At 32.3% G+C, this 22,005-nt stretch overlaps 1 protein-coding gene across 1 annotated transcript; it reads left to right on the top strand.

Annotated features, from left to right (window-relative positions):
• Positions 1–12,415: 12,415 nt before the first annotated feature.
• Positions 12,416–16,639, top strand: LOC125872418 (uncharacterized). Its single transcript, XM_049553147.1, has 5 exons — positions 12,416–12,582; positions 15,193–15,307; positions 15,411–15,500; positions 16,143–16,241; positions 16,325–16,639. Exons 1-5 carry the CDS (start codon positions 12,515–12,517, stop codon positions 16,424–16,426), a joined length of 474 nt encoding a protein of 157 aa, XP_049409104.1. The 5' UTR covers positions 12,416–12,514; the 3' UTR covers positions 16,427–16,639.
• The last annotated feature ends 5,366 nt before the right edge of the window (positions 16,640–22,005 follow it).

Raw genomic sequence — 22,005 nt, 5'->3', positions numbered from 1 at the left:
AACTAGGCCAGCATGGCCATAACGTAGCTATAAACCCCACACACTAGTCTGCAAGCCTCTAAGAGTAGTAAAGATTGGTGGGACAGTTCCCAGAATACCCATAAAAATATACAACAAAAGCTAACAAACCTCCAAATTCTGGAAGCTTCGAAGGAAAGGGGCTAGCCAATCAAATAAAAGTTAATCCTGTTGCTGAAGAGGTTCACTCGATCATCTGTCGGGACCTACATGCATGCATGAAGCGCCCCCAGGCAATGGGGCGTCAGTATAAAATAATGTACAGAGTATGAAAGGCAATAGACTATGAGCAGGTATCCTAATATACTGAAATAATCTGATAAATAAATCAAGGATAAGATAAGTGTACTGACCCGCTCCTAAATCTAAACTTATCAAAAATAATAAAACAACAACCTAACAAAGCCCTAATAAGCTCGGCAGGAACAAATAGCAGACAAGACCACCTACTCAAGCCCCCATAAGCCCGGAAGGTGCCAATCAGTCTATATACCCGTATCGGTAGTCCCTTTGCCCTGTAGGTAATCACATAGCCTTCTTAGGCATTAATATAGCCTTGTAGGCAGCACACAGCTCCCTTAGGCATCAACATAGCTTATAGACAACGCATACCCCTCTTAGGCAACAACATAGTCATGTAGGAAGCACATAACCTTCTTAGGCATCAATATAGCCATATAGGCAACTCATAGCCCTTCTAGGCATCAATATAGCCCCGTAGGCAACTCATAACCCTTTCAGGTATCCATATAGCCCCGTAGGCAGAACATAGCCCTTTTAGGCATAGATCACATTCTTGCAGCTACCCACAATAGCCCCAAGGGCAACAATAACAATCCAATCGCTAAAAAAGAGCAATGTAGTTATAAGCTACCTATTCGAATAGCCTCTAAGTCATGTCCAACATATGGACGCTACTAACTGAATAAGAATCTCGACCAGGGAGGATTATATCAACTCGAGTAGCCAACAATCAACAATAACGGCTACAAGTATATCAAGGATAACAACCCAATTACATTGCTCCTAAGCTTTAAGAAAACATGCCGTAAATAGAGAATAGCCTTAACATACCTTTTTTCGATGAATTCATGTGGCCTAACGACTTTTACTCATAACCCCCTCGATACTACAACAAGGCAGGACCATAATCAACACACAAACATAGAAGATACGACGACAATCTGATAAAAGATATGTATTTCCATCGCAAATTGCTATTTGCTGCTTATAAAACCTAGAGTCGATGAAAGAAGGGTCTTACCTCGATCTTAAGTTCGTAATACGCCTCAAAACCTTCAAATATGTCCAAACCCTTGCTGCCCCAATACTAAAGTGTGATATGCTATCAAATCAATAAAACAAATTATACCACGATGACGAGCCCAACGCGTAAAACAACTTTCGTCAAGGACTTAAGTCGAGAAAAACTACACTTTAGTTGATCCTAGAAATGGGTTTCTCTAATTTTTCTGGTTCTTAGCTAAAAAATGAAGAAAAGGTCGAAGAAGAAGATGTATATAAAGTTCCACCGATCTACGTCCCCACCTCACGTGCCTGCTTGCACAGTCCCACGAAAACGTAAATATCTCTCTATTCTGAAGTCGTATGCACAAATAGATTGATGTGTTGGAAACTAGACTCGTAGACCTTCGATTTCATAGGTCGTAGGCCCCATAACTCTTTATGTATTGGGAGAAAATCTCCGAGACATGACCCGAATTTCAGAGAAATCTTTAAAAAGGAACTTACAGTAACTTTCGCCAACTTTCATTTTGCCACTTACCTAACTTCAAAACTTGAGATACAACCCTTGAACACTTAAAATATGACATACCACATCATTCTTAATTTATTACCCACCCTCCTGGTTTTTCCATGAATATACGAGTAATTTTATGTGTTTTAAAAAGGCGGGGTGTTACATTGCATTTGCTGAATTCGTTTTATGCCTTTCATTTTTAGCGCTTTCTATTTAGGTATCTTAGAAGGGTTTTTCAAGTTTTCAACGACATGACATTTTATAAAAGATAAAATATTTATCTTTTCTAGATATTATAAAAGTAATAAATGAAATAAATACATATATTATAAAAATAGTGGACAAATAAAATTAAACGGAAGGGGTAATATAGTAATTTCAACAATAAATAAGAAGACACTAAATTTTACTCAAATAATGCATTCACTGAATGCGTTTTATACCTTTCATTCTCAACGATTTCTATTTAGGTATCTGAGAAGGGTTTTTCAAGTTTTCAACTGCTGAGTAATTTTTTTACTATTCCGACCACAAGAAGTAAAAAAAAACACAAAATTGAAGAAACCCACATTCAAATCAAATCTGAAAATTGATTATTGTATAAACACATCAACGTCAAATTCTTCAACATAAACAACCCAACTGGAATTTTTCAAATCAAATCGTTATAAGCCAAAACAATTCAAGACTTGGAAAATCCTCAAAACTTTCAAGGATTTGACCGATCAAATTTGTATCTCTCATCCAAATAAACTTCATATCTTTCGCTTTTTCAAACTTCGCGATATACTCATCAGGAAAAATCCATTAAATGCCAATCTGAATGTTCAAAATTGGCTAAGTTAACAATTTCTGTTGGAGAAACAAGTTCATATGCATGTACAAGTTTTGCAGCTTCGTTAATTTTTCGATCATGAAATATCTTTGATAATATTATTTTCACCTAGATTAAGAAACTAAAATTTTCGAAGTTGATAAATATCCAATAATATGTGACCCACAAAGTAATTTTGAAAAAGATTCAAATGCTTCAGATTGAAAGAATTGTATACGAAAGTTGGAAATAACCGAAAAAGATAATTCAACTCAAGATTGAGAAAAGTGAAATTTATGAGGTAACATATGAAACTTGAAATTTCAATATTGGTCTTTCAACTGTCAAAGAAAAGAAGAAAAGGGCTGAAAAAGAAAATAAAAAACAATATAAAAAGAGAAATAGAATAAAGAAAAAGAACAATAATATTTTTATTTTAAAAAATAATAAATATTACGTGGTACCGCGTGCAGACCACTACATAACACAAGTTTGGGTATGACATTTTAAGGGGTATATATTTCACTTTTAAAATATTTAGGGAGGTAATAGGACCCTCGTGTGTAGTTGAGAATTGACTAATAGATTAGGGGGACATTTGACTATTTTCTCCCAACTTTATGCTATCGACAATGAATTTTTTTAGTTTTTGAAACTTGGTAAATTGGATGAATCACTTTATTCATGTAATAGCTTTTTTGTGAATTATTCATGTACTAGATGTTTGTGTATATCGAGATGTGTATGTCCTCAACAAACTTATTACTTTCAAACCAAAAAAATCGAACCAAACCGATAATAATCAAACGGACAATTATTATTTTTATTTGATTTGGTTTTAGAAATATAAAAATCGATTAAATTGATTTGATTTTGATTTTAACTAATAACCGATCCAAACCAAATCATGAACACTCCTAATTTATAAAATAGCCAACAAATGTATAGAATATATTATTATTGTATATATGAAGAAATCAAAAAAGAAAAAATATAATACCTTGTACAGATGGCCGACTGCAAGGCCTATGATCTAACTATACAAGATTTATTAACCTCCGGCCAATATTCGATGAACTGAAAACTTTACAGGTTGAGAGATTTACAATTGGAGAGAGAAAGTAGAGAGAGGGGTTCCTCAACTTCTGTCTAACAAACTGAAAAACAAACTAATATATAGAAAGAAAAAAAAATTGAATCTTTGTATAGTAATATTGGGTCTCATAGGTTCCCTAAACAATGTATCTATTGTTGATCAATAGTGTATCTATTGTTGATGATGGCTCTTACTGTAGAGATGACTTCACAATTTGTCATTATCTTTTAATTTTTGGAGGAAATTTTTCGCTTTTCTCATAGTATCTTCTGATGTAGTTTTTTCTGACTCAATAGGTTGAGCTTCTTGAATATCATCATCGCTTGTCTCACTTCTCATAGAAGTGTCTGATTTTTCATATTGAGTGATATTGAGAAGCAGACTCCTCTTAACTTCCTCCAAATAGCTATTGATCATTTCTTCTTTATCTCCATCTTGAATGGATATTTTTCTGGCAATATGCCTGACCGAGCTATCAGCAATTATTCCCTTTTGAGGAGTAATACAATATTCTTGAATATTTTTTGCAGTAACATCCAATAGTTCTTGTCCATATAACATTTTTGTTTTGGGATCTTTCTTTATCACTTTGTCCCAAAAATTATTATAAAAAGTTCTGTATAAACAAGGAATCTGTTCCTCGGTGAATCCCACTTTCGGGGTCCATTTGTGAATCCAAGGAATAGAGAATTCAATGAAAAAATAAATTTTGGTCTATTTTTTCTATATAACAGATATGATTTGTATGGTATAACTCATTAAGATCTGGTGAGACTTTAACTCATCCTTTATATAATTTAAGAAATGGATCAGGCAAAATTTTTATAGTTGGGCCGTGGTATGACCACTAATTTAAAAATCAATTAGGAAATATCTTTGCACATATTTTTATAAACCACGTATGTTTATGTCTATCATTATTGTAATAGAGGACTTTATCAAAAGCCTGAATATAGTCCCAGTAAGTGAAACTCATAGAGATTTTGTTTAGGCAGATTTGCCTTTCTTTCATAGTGGATATATCCCAATCTTCAACAGATATAATCTGTTTGATTATCATTTTAGAGAAGTTATAAACACTCTCCTGGTATTGTACCCTGAAAAATGTTGAAATTCAACACTATTAGTGCTTATCAGAATGGTCTCATAATAAGATCGGGTTTTGTATGACTCACCCAGAAAATATAAATTATTGATTAGGTATCGCTAGAATATCTTCCAGGGTTCTTCTTTTCTCTGAATTTCAAAGTTTTCTAAAATAAATATCATTTCTTTTTTGGATAACTTCTCATAAGATTTAATATCATCATTATCTTCTTTAGTTACTGATGCAAAAGTATACTTTGCTTTTGAGCCAAATATTCATGTAGTTGTGCGTATAACAGACTATTTTCTGAAATATCTTCTAGATGTACTGAAGGTGAAGCCCCATTTTGAGAGACTTTTGAGTTTATCAAACTCCTTCTTCCCATTTGTATAACTGGGGAGTCGGAAGAGGATCCGTAGGACGATCCTGGGTATGATCTTCCCCTTGTATTATTATTCCTACCTCTGCCCTTGGTAATCCAAGGAGGGTCCATTCTGCAAACATAACACTTTGCTTTATTCGGATATATCATAATAGTCACTGTAATAATTACCATCATCGATACCAACACTTTCTTCATAATCATGTATAGAGAAATTTTCTCTAATAATATCATTGATAATTTCACATATTATTAATTCCTACAAATCTTTATTAAGAGGAATTATTTTTAAAATAGTAACTAAAGTTTTTTCATCAATAAAAGTTGTATAAAAATTCATTATGAATTTAAATATTCTCGAGACAGAAAATTCGGAAGAGAGTTGTCACTTTCCTTTTTATATTGAATCTCGAAATTAAAAGGAGCTAACTAGGCCTGCCACCTAGCAAATATTAATTTTGAAGTATCATGTTTAAAATCTTTGTTAAACATGTATTTAACAAATTGAGCATCAGTTTTTATCAAAAACTTTTGATTATATAAATCATCCTGAAATTTTAATACACATTTAACAATGGTCAACATTTCATGAGCCACCGTAGCATATTTTTTCTGGGCCTCACTCCATTTCCCAGAATGAAATCTGATTAAATATTCATTTTTGTCGTTGGGATTTATTTGTTTTAATATCCCACCATAACCAATATTAGACACATATGTCTCAATAATTTTTTGCCAAACAAGGTTAGCAAAAGTTAAGCATGGTAAAGATTGAACTCCAGGTTTAATATCTTTTACCAAAGTGGTATGACTATCACTCCAAGGTGATTTATAATCTTTTTTCTGCCTGTCATATAAAGGGGCCAAATCACGAGATAAATTTTTATAAAAAGGGGATATGTAATTTAAACTCCCTAAAAACCTTTGCAATTGAGTCCTATCAATGATAACATCAGGAAATTTTGATGCACAATCAATTGATCTTTGAATTGGGGTAACTTTCTCTTGACAAATATGATGTCCTAGAAATCGAACCTCAGTTTGAAATAAGCTCATTTTTGGTTTAGAAATGACCAAACCATTCTGTATAACAATTTTCTTAAAGATATCAAGATGCCTAATATGCATTTCAAACGTTTTTTAGAATACTAAAATATCATCAATATAAACAATGATAGAATTCAAATATGGATTAAAAATATCATTCATGATTTTCTGAAATTCAGATGGAGCATTTTTCAAATCGAATGGCATAACATTCCATTCATATTGTCCAAATGGGACTTTAAAAGTTGTTCTATAAGCATGCTCTTTAAATATTTGGATTTGCCAATATCCTGATTTTAAATCAAATTTTGAAAGAAATATGCATCATATAATCTAGACAATAAATCTCTTTTGTTGGGAATAGGATACCTAATCCATTTTAAATATTTATTTAAAGGTTTATAATTGATAACCAATCTAGGGACACCTCGTTTCCTTTCAATAGCATTATTAAAATAAAAGGTTGTGCAAGACCAAGGCGATTTTGAAGGTTTTATTAAACCCTTTTGTTTATCAATTTCTTTTTTGCAGAATTCTACCAATTCGGTGTTCATCTGACAAGGACAGAATTTAGTAAGAATATCATTCTCAGAAAATAAATCTTCATATGGAAGAGTAATAATATGCTTTTCTCGATTCCAAAAAGCACTAGGATGATCAGCACAAATATCAATTGTAATTTGTTCAGAATCATTTTCATTTTTTCCTATACTTTGGTAGATTTCAAAGTATTAAATATATTTATACTAAATAATTCTAGTTGCAAAGAATCAACATGCCTTTGTTTCACATTAATCAAAACATTTATATCACGAGAAATAGGATCAGTGATAAAAGTATAATTTATATTTCTATTTTCATATGTAGCAGTAAATTATTTAGCAGTTATGCTAGTAAATGGATAAATAGCATTTATAAAGGGGGTTTCAAGTATGATTGGAGGGTATAATTGATTTTTAACCAAGAAAAAGAAATGTGAAATGCAGACTTTATTTTGGCAAATACGTGTATTAGGCAATTTATACTTTATATCTAAAGCATGTCCAAAAGCATATTTAACCATATGAGTTGTTTTTTCAAAATATTTAGTAGGTACAAGACCTTCTTGAATACAACTAACATCGGCTCCACTATCAATCATAGCAATATCAGTTATTGAAAAACTATTATCAATCAAAATGGTGCATTTAATATACCATTTATGAGCAGTAACTATTTGCATCATTCCTAAAAACATACCTTGTCTAAGATCAAGATTAATAGGTTTTGCAAGAGCATCTTCTTCAACAATATTTTTTCCTTTGTTTATAAATAGTTTCCATCTGAGTAAGACTATGATCACAAATCATTTGATTTTTTTTAAGAGATTTAATCTCATTTTTTAAATTTTCAATTTCATCTTTCAAATCATCAAAGGAAGAATCTCTAGTATGAGTAGTCTGTTTATTAAGTCTGTTATTAATTTCAGACAATGAATAAGGTGCAACATATTCAAATTCAAAATCATTCTTTTGTTTTTCTGAATTTTTTGAGAAACTTGAACTAGCATTATTATTTGCAGCTAAATGAATATTTTTTTCTCGAAGATCATTATCAATGACTTCTTTCAAAAGTTCTATCACATTATCAAATGTAATAGTATTTACATTTAAATCTTAAAATTGAGATTGCAATTTATAAAATTCATCATTTTCACAAGAACATATATCACCATGACAGGTATTGCAAGCATTCGTTTTATCATGCTGATTACTATTAGATATATCAAGCAAATCAACTTCATCTTCAGACTCAGAATCATAATCAAACTCAGAACCAGAAGTATACAACAAATTATAAATCTTATCATGAACTCCTTCATCAAGTTCTAAGGATTTCAACTTTTCAAGCTTATAATTTGGTGTTATGCGATCAAAATTTCCATATCTATAGCACTTGATTTTAGCGAAATCACGCTTAGACCTATTTTTGATAAATCTATTAGACTTACGAAAAGCTTTTCTAGCGTCGCGCTATTCCTTAGATCTATATCTAGACCTCTTTTTCCTATAAGGTTTATCAGGGTTAGAATCTCTATATGTCTTCTTCATGCTATCAGCAAAAGTATCAGGTAAACCGAACTGGGCACAAAAGTCTCCTAACTGAGATCTTTCTTTAAGCTTATCCATCTTAAGCTGTCTAGACAATTGTAATTCATTGCACAAATTTATTCCTTCTTGAGTGCAAATTCCTATATGTTTACCATAAGTATAATTCTTATATGGAACCTCACCATGATTAGGTCTCAGAGCTTTTCTAACTCTTTCGGCAAATAAAGGGGGAAGGTCATCTATAAACTTAGCTTTCCAATGCTCATAACTATTTTCGGGTAATTTCATCACCCTACTCATGTAAGTATCTTTATACCATCTAAATTCACCTAAGGTTCTACAGCATAGACCATTTAATAAGGTACGAACAGTCTTATACTGATTGGTAAATCTACCATTAAAATGTTTTAAAATGGTTAAGACTAAAGTATAAACAACGTCTTCTCTATTTTTTACTAGAGTTATGCCTAAGTTATCAAAAACTTCATTATCAACAATAACATTTATCACTGCTGCTTTTTGCTCAATACTCATATAATTATCCCACCAACCTCTGAGTTGGCCAGTAAAACCTGCAATAATCATTTTTCAAACATTTCTATTTGTGGTTTTAACACTTTTACAAATAGTTGCATACATAAGCATTTTATGAACAAGAATAGTTAATTGTCTATCAGTCAAACCATCAAGATTCCATTCGTAAATTTCAGACCCACTATAAGAGGTATTAGTCTGATTCCAGTCTCGTTCCTCTATTAACACATCTTGAGGAGTTGATCTGGAATAATAATAATAGGTATGCATGCTTGGTTTATGGGCATACTTAGTATTACTATTCTTTTTGGGATAACCACGAAGTTTATTAAATTCTAAAGAAACATTATTTTTAAAATCAAAAGTGTTTTTCATTTCATCCGCAAAATTGTCTGACAAATCAATAGGCTTTGCGGTTAAACCTGACAATTTTTTTATAAAGAAGTTCTTCTAAATCATTTAATGATTTAAATTTAAAATCTCAAATCTCAGGGGGCCTTTGCACATGAGTAGAAATAATTTGAGCTTCTGAATTACCTTTAGAAGTAGAAGCCGTATCAGAAGTCTTTATATCATTTTTTATTTGAATTACTATGCAATTAATTCATTTAGTTTTTTTATCAAGAGAACTAATATGTTCACCCAAAACTTTAACATAAAGACCCAAATAATTATTTTGGAAAATTAAATTATTTATTTCATTAATGTTGACTGTTGCAACATCTTCTTTAACAAATTTTTGAAAGGCAGTAAAGGTGATAACTATATTACTTGGTAAAATAAAAGATGACTGAGGTGGATAGACAGCCTTAATAATATTACCAGAACCATTTTTATAAGATAGTTCAAGAACGTTGATGTATAAAGGTAAATAAGTAGTTATAAACCAGGGTACAAAATACATAATTTGATTATGTAGAGCACAAGTTTCATAAAATTCTTGAGAAATATTATTCAAATCATTCACATTATAAGTGTCAAAAAACTATGTTTTAAACTGATTTCATTTATTATTCGAAAATTCTTTCTGAATGTATTTTCTTACCAGTGAACCTGGACTAAAACCTATTTGGTGTGTATTAAAATATGATCCATCATGATATAAACAATAATTTATCTCCGTAGTAATACTATAAAATACCATTTTGTTGTGTTATCATTTCATTTTAGATTAGATCTCACCAGATAAATCCAGCCACATATCCTCTCAATTATTGCTTTCTTTTTTAAATTGATTCATTTAATTAATTTAGTAACTATGGGACGTCTGTTTCAGTTAAATAAAGACTATTTGAATTTGTTAATTAATCCTTCATCAATTATGATTAGATCATTATATAATTCTAGATCATAAATAGTACTCAAGTTTTCAATTGGATCTTTTTGTTGAGAATAAGATATGGAAATCTAGATCCAATCAAGCGAGATGTGTCCCTCGAGAAGTAGTCAATATTCAGACGTCTTATATTAGTTGTCATGTTTCGCTTCTCGAGAGTTAAATTTGATTATTTTTTGAAGTTAAGTATTACAAGATCAACTCAATATTGTACAATTAAATATAGATATTCAAAAATTATCCGAAAAACACTACTCTACAAGTTATAACTTTTCTTATGTCAATTTGATGAAAAATATATTTTAAAATATTGATCAAAATTATATAATTTAAATCTAAAAAAGGAAACATAACAATTAATATCAAACGGACGGAGTATATTATTGTCGTGAGGAAAAAAGAAAGCAAGAAAAGTAGTAGATCATATTTTTGGTAACGAGGTGCTTAGTAAATTGTACCAATACAAATTAGATGTATGTTGTTATCTACATATTATGTTAAACATTTAACTACTTAATTAATTTAAGCTAATAATATATGCAAGAACTATTACTTATGTTCATCAATAATCGTTTGGCTAACCAATTCCTTACAGTGTTAAATTTTCTTTTTCTTATTTCACTTTTTTTTTTTTTTGATTAAAGATGATTTATTGAAAGCATAATTAGATAGTTCAATTGATCAAACAAAATAAATCACTATATATTTACTTATATGACCCATTTCATGTTGTTGAGCATTAGTTCAAGATATTTGAACATGTCTAATATTACATAATCTTCCAAATACACAAAGATATATATATATATATATATATATATATATATATATATCCTATTTATATTGAGCACAAATGAGTAAGGATGACAATAAAACGGCGCGAGGGATAAATCAAATTAACATGTAAATAAGGTTTGTTTATACTTGATTTGCCATTACCATCTCATCTAAAAACTTAAGTTGTTAGAGAGAACACACTTTTATTGATTGATTATATTCTCAACACTCCCCCTTCACGTGTGGGCCTGATTCTTTTTCATGGCCAAGTACGTGGAAATTCTTTATTAATTTTGGGTGGCGGTGAGATTCAATCTCAGGACCTCTGCCTGCTCTGTTACCATATTGAAGTGTGTGATCATCTCATCTAAAAACTTCAGCTGTTAGGGAGAGCACACTTTTATTGTTTGATTATATTCTCAATATAGTGATTTAAAATTATGTTGATTTGAATTTGAAAAATTATTTTGTATATATAATTTGAATTTCTTAAAATATATTTTGTCGTAAACATAAACGCGTTATAATTTATAAAAAAAAATAAAAACAAATTCTCAATTATTATACAAACTTATTAAAATAAGCAAATCATAATTCATAATTAAGATATCGAAATATTCTAAAACATTATTATATCTCTATCTTTCTTTTGTAAATAAAAAAAATATTGAAATTATATGTTGTTACGAACTTTCAAATAACACATATTTAAACAAAATTCACTAGTCAACATTAGTGCTAACTAGCTATTTTTAATACAATCTTTTCACATGATATGAACAATCTTTTCACGGATATGAATTTTCATCTGCAAAATTTAAAGATGATAATTTTTATAAACTTATGAATCAATTTTGGGAAAGAAAACAAATATACCTCCGAACTATCGTAAATAGTATACATATACCCTCGTCATACTTTTGAGACATTGATGTCCTTGCCGTCCAAAAACTAGAGCATATATACACTTCACTCTAACGGAAGACTAAATAGGGACACATAGTGAAATCTTATCCGTCGGGTCAGTGGATAGAAATATGACACATGTATGACCGTTAGTATAAAGAGTATATATGCTCTAGTTTTTGGACGGCAGGGGCCCAAATGTCCCAAAAGTATAACGGTGGGTATTTACATATCATTTACGATAGTTCGGGGTATATTTGTTCGTTTTCCCATCAATTTTTTACATTTTTTTAAAAATTAAAATTCTTATTTTTTTCTTCTATTGTTCAAAGAATAAGAGATTTGAAATCACATTTTGAAATTGAAGATTTATAAACCAAGCTAATTTTAAATCAAAACTTAAAATTAGACTATGATCAAAGATTGCTAAGAAAATGTGGATGTTTGAAAAAAATATGAAAAATATTTCAAGCATAACAAAAAGAAAGAAAAAAAAAGAGTTTCAACCCTTGTGCTATTCCAACATGAATACTTTAATCCTTAATAAATTGAGAAATTGAAGTCGATGAAGTGCCCATCAAACCCCACCTACGTTCTTCCTCCTCAGTCCTCTCTCAATTTTCCTTCTCTCAGCTTGGAGAGCCAAAGAATCCATAGCAAGCAAAATGGGGTTCTTGTCATTTCTTGGAAGGGTCCTCTTTGCTTCTGTTTTCATTCTCTCTGCTTGGCAAATGTATAATTTGCTTCCTCTATCTCTTTATATTTAGATCTGGTCTTTACATGTTTGACTTTTTGTTTACTTTCTTGGTTTTCTGTGTATTTGCTTGCTGTGTAGTAAAAAATATGTGGGTGTTGATAGATCCAGCCAAATAGGTTGCTGGGTTATGTGGGTTTTGAAAGAAATGTGTAGTATGAGTATATGGTTGAAGCAAGAAGGGGTTTTGGTGATCTGTTGAAGCTAAAAGGGAAAAAAGATTTGAGCTTTGTGAATCTTGATTGTTATTCTGAAGTTGGGTGTTAACTATTTGGTATGTTTGGTTTTGACTTGACTGTTTTGTGCTAGATGCATTTAGTTGTATGTTGAATCTCTTTTCTCCTAGCTCCAGCTGGGTGGAAAATAGGGTATTGGAAGTTAAAAAGTGGGTGTTCATTATGTTTAGTCTCTACTGCTCTGTCAAGGCAAAGTATTAGGGTAGTTTCCAATCTTGATGAAGTTCGTGTTGGGTAATGGTTCAGGGAGTAAGTCTTAACTTTATTGTTTTAGTTTCTCTTGGAGCCAAGTTGCTTTTAGTTCTGGCCAAAGTTTTCTTAAGTTGAATCTAACAGATGGGTAGGAGGATGTTTTGCCAACAGCACTTACCTTTGAGGGCTACCATCATTCCCCCTTATCTTACCCACTTCCGTTTTTCTTCTACGTCTTTATGGTAGAAGTTAGAACCATATTTTGTTTTTTGAACCATGGGAGTGAGTGGTTATTTTTTCAAATCTGCTTTGATATGCTCTACTTGAGCCAAGGGTCTTATTGATAAACAATCTCTTTACCCCACAAAGGTAGGGGTAAGGTCTACGTACACGCCACCTTTCCTAGACTCTGCTTGTGGGATTACTCTGGCTATGTTGTTGTTGGAATGAGTGGTTATTATGTAATGTGCCTAAGAAGATTAGATAATGGTTTCATTTCTTTGAGGGTGGTTCCTAATGCGGTGTTCGTGTACACCTATTTGTGCTAATTGGTTATTGGAAGTATGTATACCTATTATGCTCTTTGAGTATGGAATTACTGTTACCCGAGTTGTCTTTTACTGGAGGAAGAACCTTGATCTTTTTGGTGTTGCTTTATTCTGTGTTTGAGTTAGATAGTCGATTCGATTTTTGATCCATCATAGATTAGTAAGGGGCCATCAGATGCGGTTGATTTGGCTGTCACTGAGCTAAATGTAACTTTGAGCTGTTTGGAAAGACATATATAGGGTGGAATAGCCGAGTGATCAGTCTGAGAGAGCCAGAAGTGTTCAAGTATAAAAGATAACATGGAATCCATTAACAGTAGGTTAAGATGAAAACGTCATTGCACAAAGAAATATTTAAGCTCCGTAGTTTTGTTTAGTTTGCATTCAAGGGCGAATTAATAGGCAAATATTGGGGCACGTGAATTGTGGTCTCTTCATAAAACTAGGCATTTTATGCATATATTTTCTAAAATTAGTTGAATATTATCTGGTGGCACTTATGCTACCAAAAGACTAAATGCACTTGGCTGAAGGTTGAGTTATTTACCTAGGGATCAATTCTCATTAAATACATTTTTTCCTGTTTTTAGTGGTGCACCTATGTTCTAGAAATCCTAGATTCGCCACTATTTGCATTGCTAGGCAGTAACATCTGATGCCATACTTTGAGCTATTATCCTCCTCCTCTCAAGGTAGCCAAGTTGCTACATGGTTGGCAGTAACATCAGATGCCATACTTTGAGCTTTTATCCTCCTCTCAAGGTAGCTAAGTTGCTACATGGTTGGCAGAAAAAAATTATGTGATGTGTTGGTGAAGTAAGGTGATATTTTGCTTGATATTCTTTAGATATGCCTTCTGTCGTGGAAAATCTGTTTGCTGCTGTTGTGGGCAAAATAGATCAGCTCTGGCTAAAACCTTTCCTTTCTGTTCTTAAAAGGATTTTAGATAGCTAATGCTATATTTGCTAGTTTTATGTTCTTGTTGTTGGTTGGTAATTTCTTTCCAAGTTACTACCCCTTTAGGACTCCACAGGAAAAGTGACCTTTATGTTGTAGAACTCGCCTTACCCCTCTAGTTGTAACAAGCCGGAGTAAATATCCTCAGATTAAACTTTTAAATAGGCAAACAACTTTCATCTTTATCCTCAGCTGTAATTTCATGTTATCAGCAGGTTCATTAAATTATTGTATTTTCTTGAGTAATGCTAATGTTGCAAAATGATCCAAAAACTGCAAGTACTTTGCTGGCTATTATTAGTGTATGGTTCAAGTTACAATGGAATTACAAAGGCAGTAATAAAGGTGATTGCACTGTGTGGGAAAATGGTACTAGTGATTTTCTTTTTGAGTTTTAGTGCTTCCTAGCCTGATTCCATCACGAGGATGGGTGTGGGTGGAGTACTTTTGACCATTGTAAAAGTGTTTTGCCAATGCCGTGTTGAAGTTTGCATCTTTCTTCTTATGATATCACTCTTAACAGTCCAAATGAAACCAACAAACTCACAATTTTAGTTTCCATAGCATCTTTCCCTCCTTAAAAGATTACTCTTCTTCCTGGATGATGCAAAGATTTTGCCTACTAAACTAATGTTGGTTGAAATGTGATTTTGCAGGTTCCATGAATTTGGAGAAGATGGTGGACCTGCTGCTAAGGAATTGGCTCCCAAAGTGGCTGGTCTGCAGGATTTTCTTGAATCCAAGTTGGGGACAGGGACACCAAAAATAGATGTAAATGGTTATATCCTTATTTCACTAGATAAGTTGAATTTTGTTTTTTTTTTCTGTCGTAAAAATGGATACTGGTATGACATTTGTGAAACACTTTTTTCAGGTTAGGCATGTGGTAGCAGCATTCATGGCTCTAAAAGGATTGGGTGGATTGCTATTAGTATTTGGCTGCTTCACTGGTGCTTTTCTACTGGTTAGGAATTTCAGTCTCCTAGAATTGATTGACACCTTCGTTTAGAATTATCCGTACACACTATGTTTTAACTTTCAATCATCTGTCGTCAATACTGCAGACAGTGTTTTCAAAAACGTTTTTGGGGAGAGTCTCGGGGCGGGGCGTACCAAAAACGCTCCGAGGCGTAAATTAAAGACGTAGATCCATAAGGCGTAAGTTCTAAAATTTGAGGCGTAAGCCTCGAGCATAAAAACGCAAGTCCTGGGCGTAAAAACGTAGACCTAGGCGTTTTTAATTTATTTTTTTGAACTTATTTTTGCTTTAAATCATATTTTTTGACTATTGGTGTAATGATATTTCGCAAATAGTAATTATAATACTTTTTTTTTTTCATTATTGATTATTAATACTTATCTCAAATAAAAATCATAATATAATTTCTATATATTGTAGGTTATTTATAAAAAAATATTTGTAAAATCACTAAAAGGTTTACTTTTGCTTATTTTATCAATAATAAAACTATAAAATTGAATATATATGAGATTACGCCCTGTAGATCCATGGGACTTATGCCCCGTGTCTCGGGGCTTACGCCTCGCTCCGTACTGTATAAAACGTCTTGCCTCACGCCCCCACCTTTTAAAACACTGACTGCAGATATGTTACTTGATAATGGCCACTCCACTTCTGCACGATTTCAGCCACTTTAACATTGGAGAACCACAGTATTTCATTGTTCTACAAGAGTTCCTCCAGGTTTGTCAAAATTAATGTTATTTCCTTTTAACAAGTGAAATGCATCCAAACATGAGTTAAATCGGATTTGTTCCCTTCTGTAGTGTCTGGCACTCCTTGGTGCATTGCTGTTTTTCGTGGGGATGAAGAACTCGATTAACCGGAGGCTACCAAAGAAAAAGAACCTCAAGTCCAAGACAACTTAGGATACATCATTGAGAAGAGGGGATTATGTAAGATTGGATTATTCATGGTTTGTTGGTTAGCCTGTATGATTAGAAGTGACTAGTTAACCCTCTCACCTGGAATTTTTTGCATATTTTTTTCCTCTTGAAACTAACTGTTATTGAATTTATGGGGGTGCAATATTGCCACTGTGAGGAGGTTTTGAAAATTTAAGGTATTTGAATTCCCTGTTATATTAAGCTTTTGCAATGTCGTCATTTAATAGTGTCACTACTAGTCATAGAATGTTTGGTTGAAAATCAATGTTTTAACGTGAAAATTCTAAATTGGAAAATATCTTGTAACATGTTTTTCTGTTTACTTTTTTGCTTTTGAAGTTGTATTTCAAATTTTGATGAGTACATTCAATCATAAATATTTTTTGCAAAGCATAACTTCATTTAGGACTATTCAAAATCAAATTGGAATCAAAATTAATTTTATACATGAAATTGTATGTGAGAATCGAAGTGTAATATTTTCGGAAACCTAACATGATCTTTATGAAAGTTCATACTTTTAAATACGTAGTTCATTATCGATTTTATACACAAAAGTTGTTTGTTCTCAAAAATCTAGCATCAACTTTAAGACAAATTTTATACAATTATATATATATATCGATTTTATACACAAAAATTGTTTGTTCCCGAACTTACAGTATTTTTTTTTAATCGATTTTATACATTTTTAATTTTTTATACACAAAAATTTGACCAAAATTTTAAGCCTTGAATTAAATATAGTATATGTTTTGAAAAAGAAATGCTACTATGTTTAGTAAACGAAAATTTCCTTCTATATTTTGTAAATATGACCTAACTTTGTATATATAGAAATATCTACCTTCCATAAAGTCATTATAGCCAAGAACTAGAAAAATAATTACATAAATCTCTCCTCAAATTTGATTTTACAACACTTTTTTTTTTTGTGATTTATAATATTAACTATTATGCTCACCTTTCTTGTTTTAATTTTTCTTGTAATACATTTTCTAACCACATTTTATTAATATAAAAAATACTATAATTTATCTAATTTATACTTTATAATATTTTGTTTATTTAATTAATTTTGTAAACATCCTTTACTACAAGAAAAGAATCATTTCTATTTCTTCTGCGTCAAAATTTTGGTAAAGAAGTTGCAACAGGCAAAATATCTACTTTTGCTTGTAATAAGCAAATTCAAACACATATGTAAATATCATGTTAATATCTAAATTAAAATTTCAAATTAATTTAACGATTCAAAATTAAACTTAATATGATATTATCTCTATAAAATTACTTCTGAAAAATTATTTTATTATGTATTCATCAAATAAAGCAATTCAATAATTTATTTATATATATATACACACAAAATGGTTAGTTTTACCAGATTTCTATAGTAATATAATTTTCAAACGTAGAGAGTTCAGTTAAATATTTGTACCTTACTTTGATTCTGCCTTTATTTATATCAAATATAAACTGAATAGACATTTTAAAGTTTTGATCCTTAATCTATATACATAATCATAAAAATAAAATGAAAAGAGTAATCACGATTATTAAAATTAAAAATGCTAAATTGATTGTTTATATCTTTAGTAGTCACTATAGCGTGAGCTGTGCTCACGAGATGATTCATTGTCATGTGGTCCTCACTGGAGCTCATAAATTCATCACCATGCTAGAAGTGTCCATCTTCATGGGCGGAGTCAGAAAGATAAGGTTCATCTGAATTTTCTTTTCGAAAAATCATATCATATATGTAAAGTTGAACTCTATGCAGGGTTTCAAACTTAGACACTGTTGGGTTTTAAAGGTGTGAACAGGAAATGAAGGGTTGTGACTCTCCTGAAGAGTTGTGATTATGTCGAAGGGTTGTGTCCTTTCTAAAGGGTTATGACCGTTTGAAAGGGTATGCCTTTTTCAAAGTGTTGTGACCTTTCTGAAAGGTTGTCTTCTTTCCAAAGGGTTGTGACCTTTACCCTTTGTTGGTTATAAATATAGAGGTTTCTCTCATTTTTCTGCATCAAATTCTTCCCTTCTTTTGCATACATTTTTTACAAAACAAAATCAACCGATCGTGTCTGTGTATGGATTCGTTGCTATCATTTTGAGTTAGTTGAAATTATCGAAGTTTGAGGTACCGCTATTTCTTTAATGGTTAATCCGTTTTATCTTAGGAGGAATTAATCTGCAGCCTCGGGTACTTGAGGGGATTAAATTTCTTAACGACACACAGTGGGTTCTGTGGACTCGGATAGTTCTTTGTGTTTTTCTTTTCATCTTTTATTATTTCTGATTTGCTAATCTGAATACAGGAGACAACATACACCATGTAAGTTTTGAGTACACCCTTGCCACTGCCCTATAGGTCTCCATTTGTTTTTAAAGTGTTTAAAACTCTATATACATCAATATAAAGTAAGCATTGATCTATATCGTATTATTTTTCGACAAAGCGAGCTACATACCCGAACACCACCATAGCTCCACCCTGATTTTTCCAATAAGTAAGACTCAAATATATTTAAGGCAAAAGGCATAAATTGCCCCCTAAACGTATACCCAAAAGTCATTTACACACTTTAACTAATGGGGTGACCTATTACACACCTTAAGTACATAAAAGTATATTTATTTCCCCCTTCCGTCACCCAACCCAGGACATTATGCCTAGAGTGAAAGCCACTCGCCTCCTATTTAAGCCACGTAATAAAAGACCCCAATCCGATTCATTTGACCCAAACCCGTTTCTTTTCACCTAAACCCGATTTTTTTCACCCAAATCCATTTTATTTTACCCTAGTCCATTTATTTCACCCACCCGTTTCTTTCTCTAAGAACACCAAAACCTAATCGAAAAAATTCATCTGTAAATCCTAATTTTAGCTAAAGATTTCTTCGATTTTGTGGTGTTTTTGAAGCATCCTTGTAGTTATATTTGAAGAACATTGTCGATCGAGGCGTTCATCATTTGGTGGAAGCAAATCGGTGGTTACTAGGGTTTGGTGGGTACAATCGAGACGTTCATCGTTCATAATTTGTTGTCGTCTCCATATTTGAAAGGCCAGTCAAACATTTCTAGGGTTACTTCATAGTTCATACTTTTTAGCTTAGGGTTATTTCATCTTTATTTTTTTTTCAAGTTTATTGTATGTCGTCTTTCATTCACATGATTCCCCGTTGTTGTTGTATGAATTTTGTTGTTGTATATGTTTTGTCGTTGTTGTTGAGGGTTAACTGATAACATTATTTTCAGGTTAAAATGTCTTTTGAATTGATTACTTTGAGATTTTACCACGGTGGTGTTATTAAGATTGGAAAAAAGGAATACAAGGGGAAACCATATCATGGTGGAGGAGTTTATGAGTTTTTAGATGTTGATATAGATAGGTTATCTTATTTTGAATTGAGGGATTGTCTGAAAGAGTTGGGGTATGAACCTGGACAATGTGTGTTGTATGTAAAACTTCCTAGAAGTACTGCTATGTTAGAAATCAAATCTGACTATGATACTATATTAATTGCCGAGTGTTTGAGTCATGGAGATATTTTGGACTGTTTTGTGTGTCACTTTGTTGCTGATCCTGTTTTGGTCCCACCTTTATTGGAATATGGGGAAAGTAGAGTAGGTGAGGGAGCATCTCAAAACAGTGGGCCTAATGCATCTTTTGATGCTGAATTAGAACCAACATATGAGGCCCAAGAAAATGCCACACATGAGGCCCAAGAAAATGCCTCAAACCTTGCCTCAAACCCTGCCCCTGCCCCTATCCATCCTTCTACTGATCCAACTCTTGACCATGTTCATCCTTCCTCTGATCCAATTCCTGACCCTGTCCATCCTTCTAATGAACAAGATTCAGATAGAGAATCATTGAATGGGGGGGGATTTAATGGGAGTGATGTAGATGATGAACTAAGAAGTTTTAGGGAGGAAAAGAGTAAAAGAAAGAGAAGGAAAAGGGGAGAAAGAGCTCCATTGCCTGATCATGTCAAGTTAGGAACAGAAAAAAAAGGGCCAGATGCTGGGTATGATGAATCTACAGGTGGTAATAGAAATAACTTAGAAGGTAAGTTAGCTGGTGATGAGCCTTATTATCCCTCAGATGAAGCTGCCAGTTTTGAAACAGATCCAGATGCTTTCAGTGATGATGAAGAAGAGGTTCAACAAAGAGAGAGAGTTAAGCCAAGAAGGAGAAAGAAGGTGAATAGAGTTGTATTTGATGCATCTTCTCAGAAAGTAGTGTGGGAATTGGGTCTTGTATTTGAAAGTGTTAATGAGTTTAGATCTGCTGTTACCAAATATGCTGTTGCTGAACATGTTGCAATTGAAATGTATATTAATGAACCAACAAGGGTAAGGGTTAGGTGTACAGTTGGTTGTCCTTGGGTTTTATTTGCTAGCTTTGATTCTAGGACAGATAATTTTGTTGTAAAGACATACAATCCAGTTCACAAATGTGATCCTACTAATAGGAACAAGCTTTGTAATAGCAAGTTCTTATCTAGTCACTACTGTGAAAGGATAAAGGAACAACCTGACATTAGAATCTTTGAGTTTCAAGGACTTATTAAAAAAGAATTGGATTTATATGTTGGAAGAACAGTGTGTAGGAGAGCAAGAAACAAAGTATTACAGGAGTTAATGGGTGACTATGTTCTTGAGTTTGGGAGGATTTTGGACTACAAAGATGAGTTGCTAAGAACTAATCCAGGTAGTACATGTGTAGTCAAGCTTCATGAAGAAACATTTGAAAAAGGTAGAAAAATGTTTCAAGGCTTCTACATATGTTTTGATGCAATGAAGAAGTCCTTCTTGGCTGGTTGTAGGAGGTGCATTGGTTTGGATGGTTGTTTTCTAAAGGGAGTATCTAAAGGTCAATTATTAGTTGCTGTTTGTAAAGATGGGAACAATCAAATGCTACCACTGGCTTGGGCAGTAGTTGAAGTTGAAAATAAGTTTACTTGGGCATGGTTTGTCAAACTTCTAAAGGAAGATCTTCAGTTGGGAGATGGTACAGACCTCACAATCATATCAGATATGCAAAAGGTTAGAATATTTATTGATTTTTTTGATTTATTTCATGTCTTAAATGCCATTTATTTATTAATGTCTTAGTTTAATTAGTTTTATGTCTTGAATTTTCTTATAGGGTCTTGAAATTGCCATAACTGATCATTTGCCAAATGTTGAGCATAGAATGTGTGCTAGACACATCCTTGCTAACTGGTCAAAGAGATGGAGAGGTCTTGAGAGAAAGAAATGTTTCTGGAGGTGTGCAAGGTCTACTTTTGAGGCTGAGTTAAAAGATAACATTAGTTATATGAAAAGGTTGGGCAATAATATAGTTGATCACTTGTTGTATTATAATCCTGAAAGATGGAGCAAGTTTTACTTCAATTTTACCTCAAAATGTGATGTTGTAGACAATAACATGGCTGAATGTTTCAATTCATGGATATTAGCAGCAAGGCATAAGACTATAATTACAATGCTTGAAGAAATTAGGGTGAAAATGATGAAAAGAATAGGGCAGATGAGAGAGTTTTGCAATACT

Source organism: Solanum stenotomum, chromosome 8 (genome assembly GCF_019186545.1).
Source record: "Solanum stenotomum isolate F172 chromosome 8, ASM1918654v1, whole genome shotgun sequence".
NCBI classification, from domain to species: Eukaryota; Viridiplantae; Streptophyta; class Magnoliopsida; order Solanales; family Solanaceae; genus Solanum; species Solanum stenotomum.
Note: the sequence above shows the minus strand (reverse complement) of the source record. Positions and strands in the feature narration are given on the sequence as shown.

Bases quoted from the DNA above. Each gene is read 5' to 3' on its own strand.
- LOC125872418 (XM_049553147.1), top strand. From the start codon at position 12,515: ATGGGGTTCTTGTCATTTCTTGGAAGGGTCCTCTTTGCTTCTGTTTTC. The intron at 12,583-15,192 runs GTATAATTTGCT...GTGATTTTGCAG, and splicing joins ATTCTCTCTGCTTGGCAAAT to GTTCCATGAATTTGGAGAAG. The intron at 16,242-16,324 runs GTTTGTCAAAAT...TCCCTTCTGTAG, and splicing joins TTCTACAAGAGTTCCTCCAG to TGTCTGGCACTCCTTGGTGC.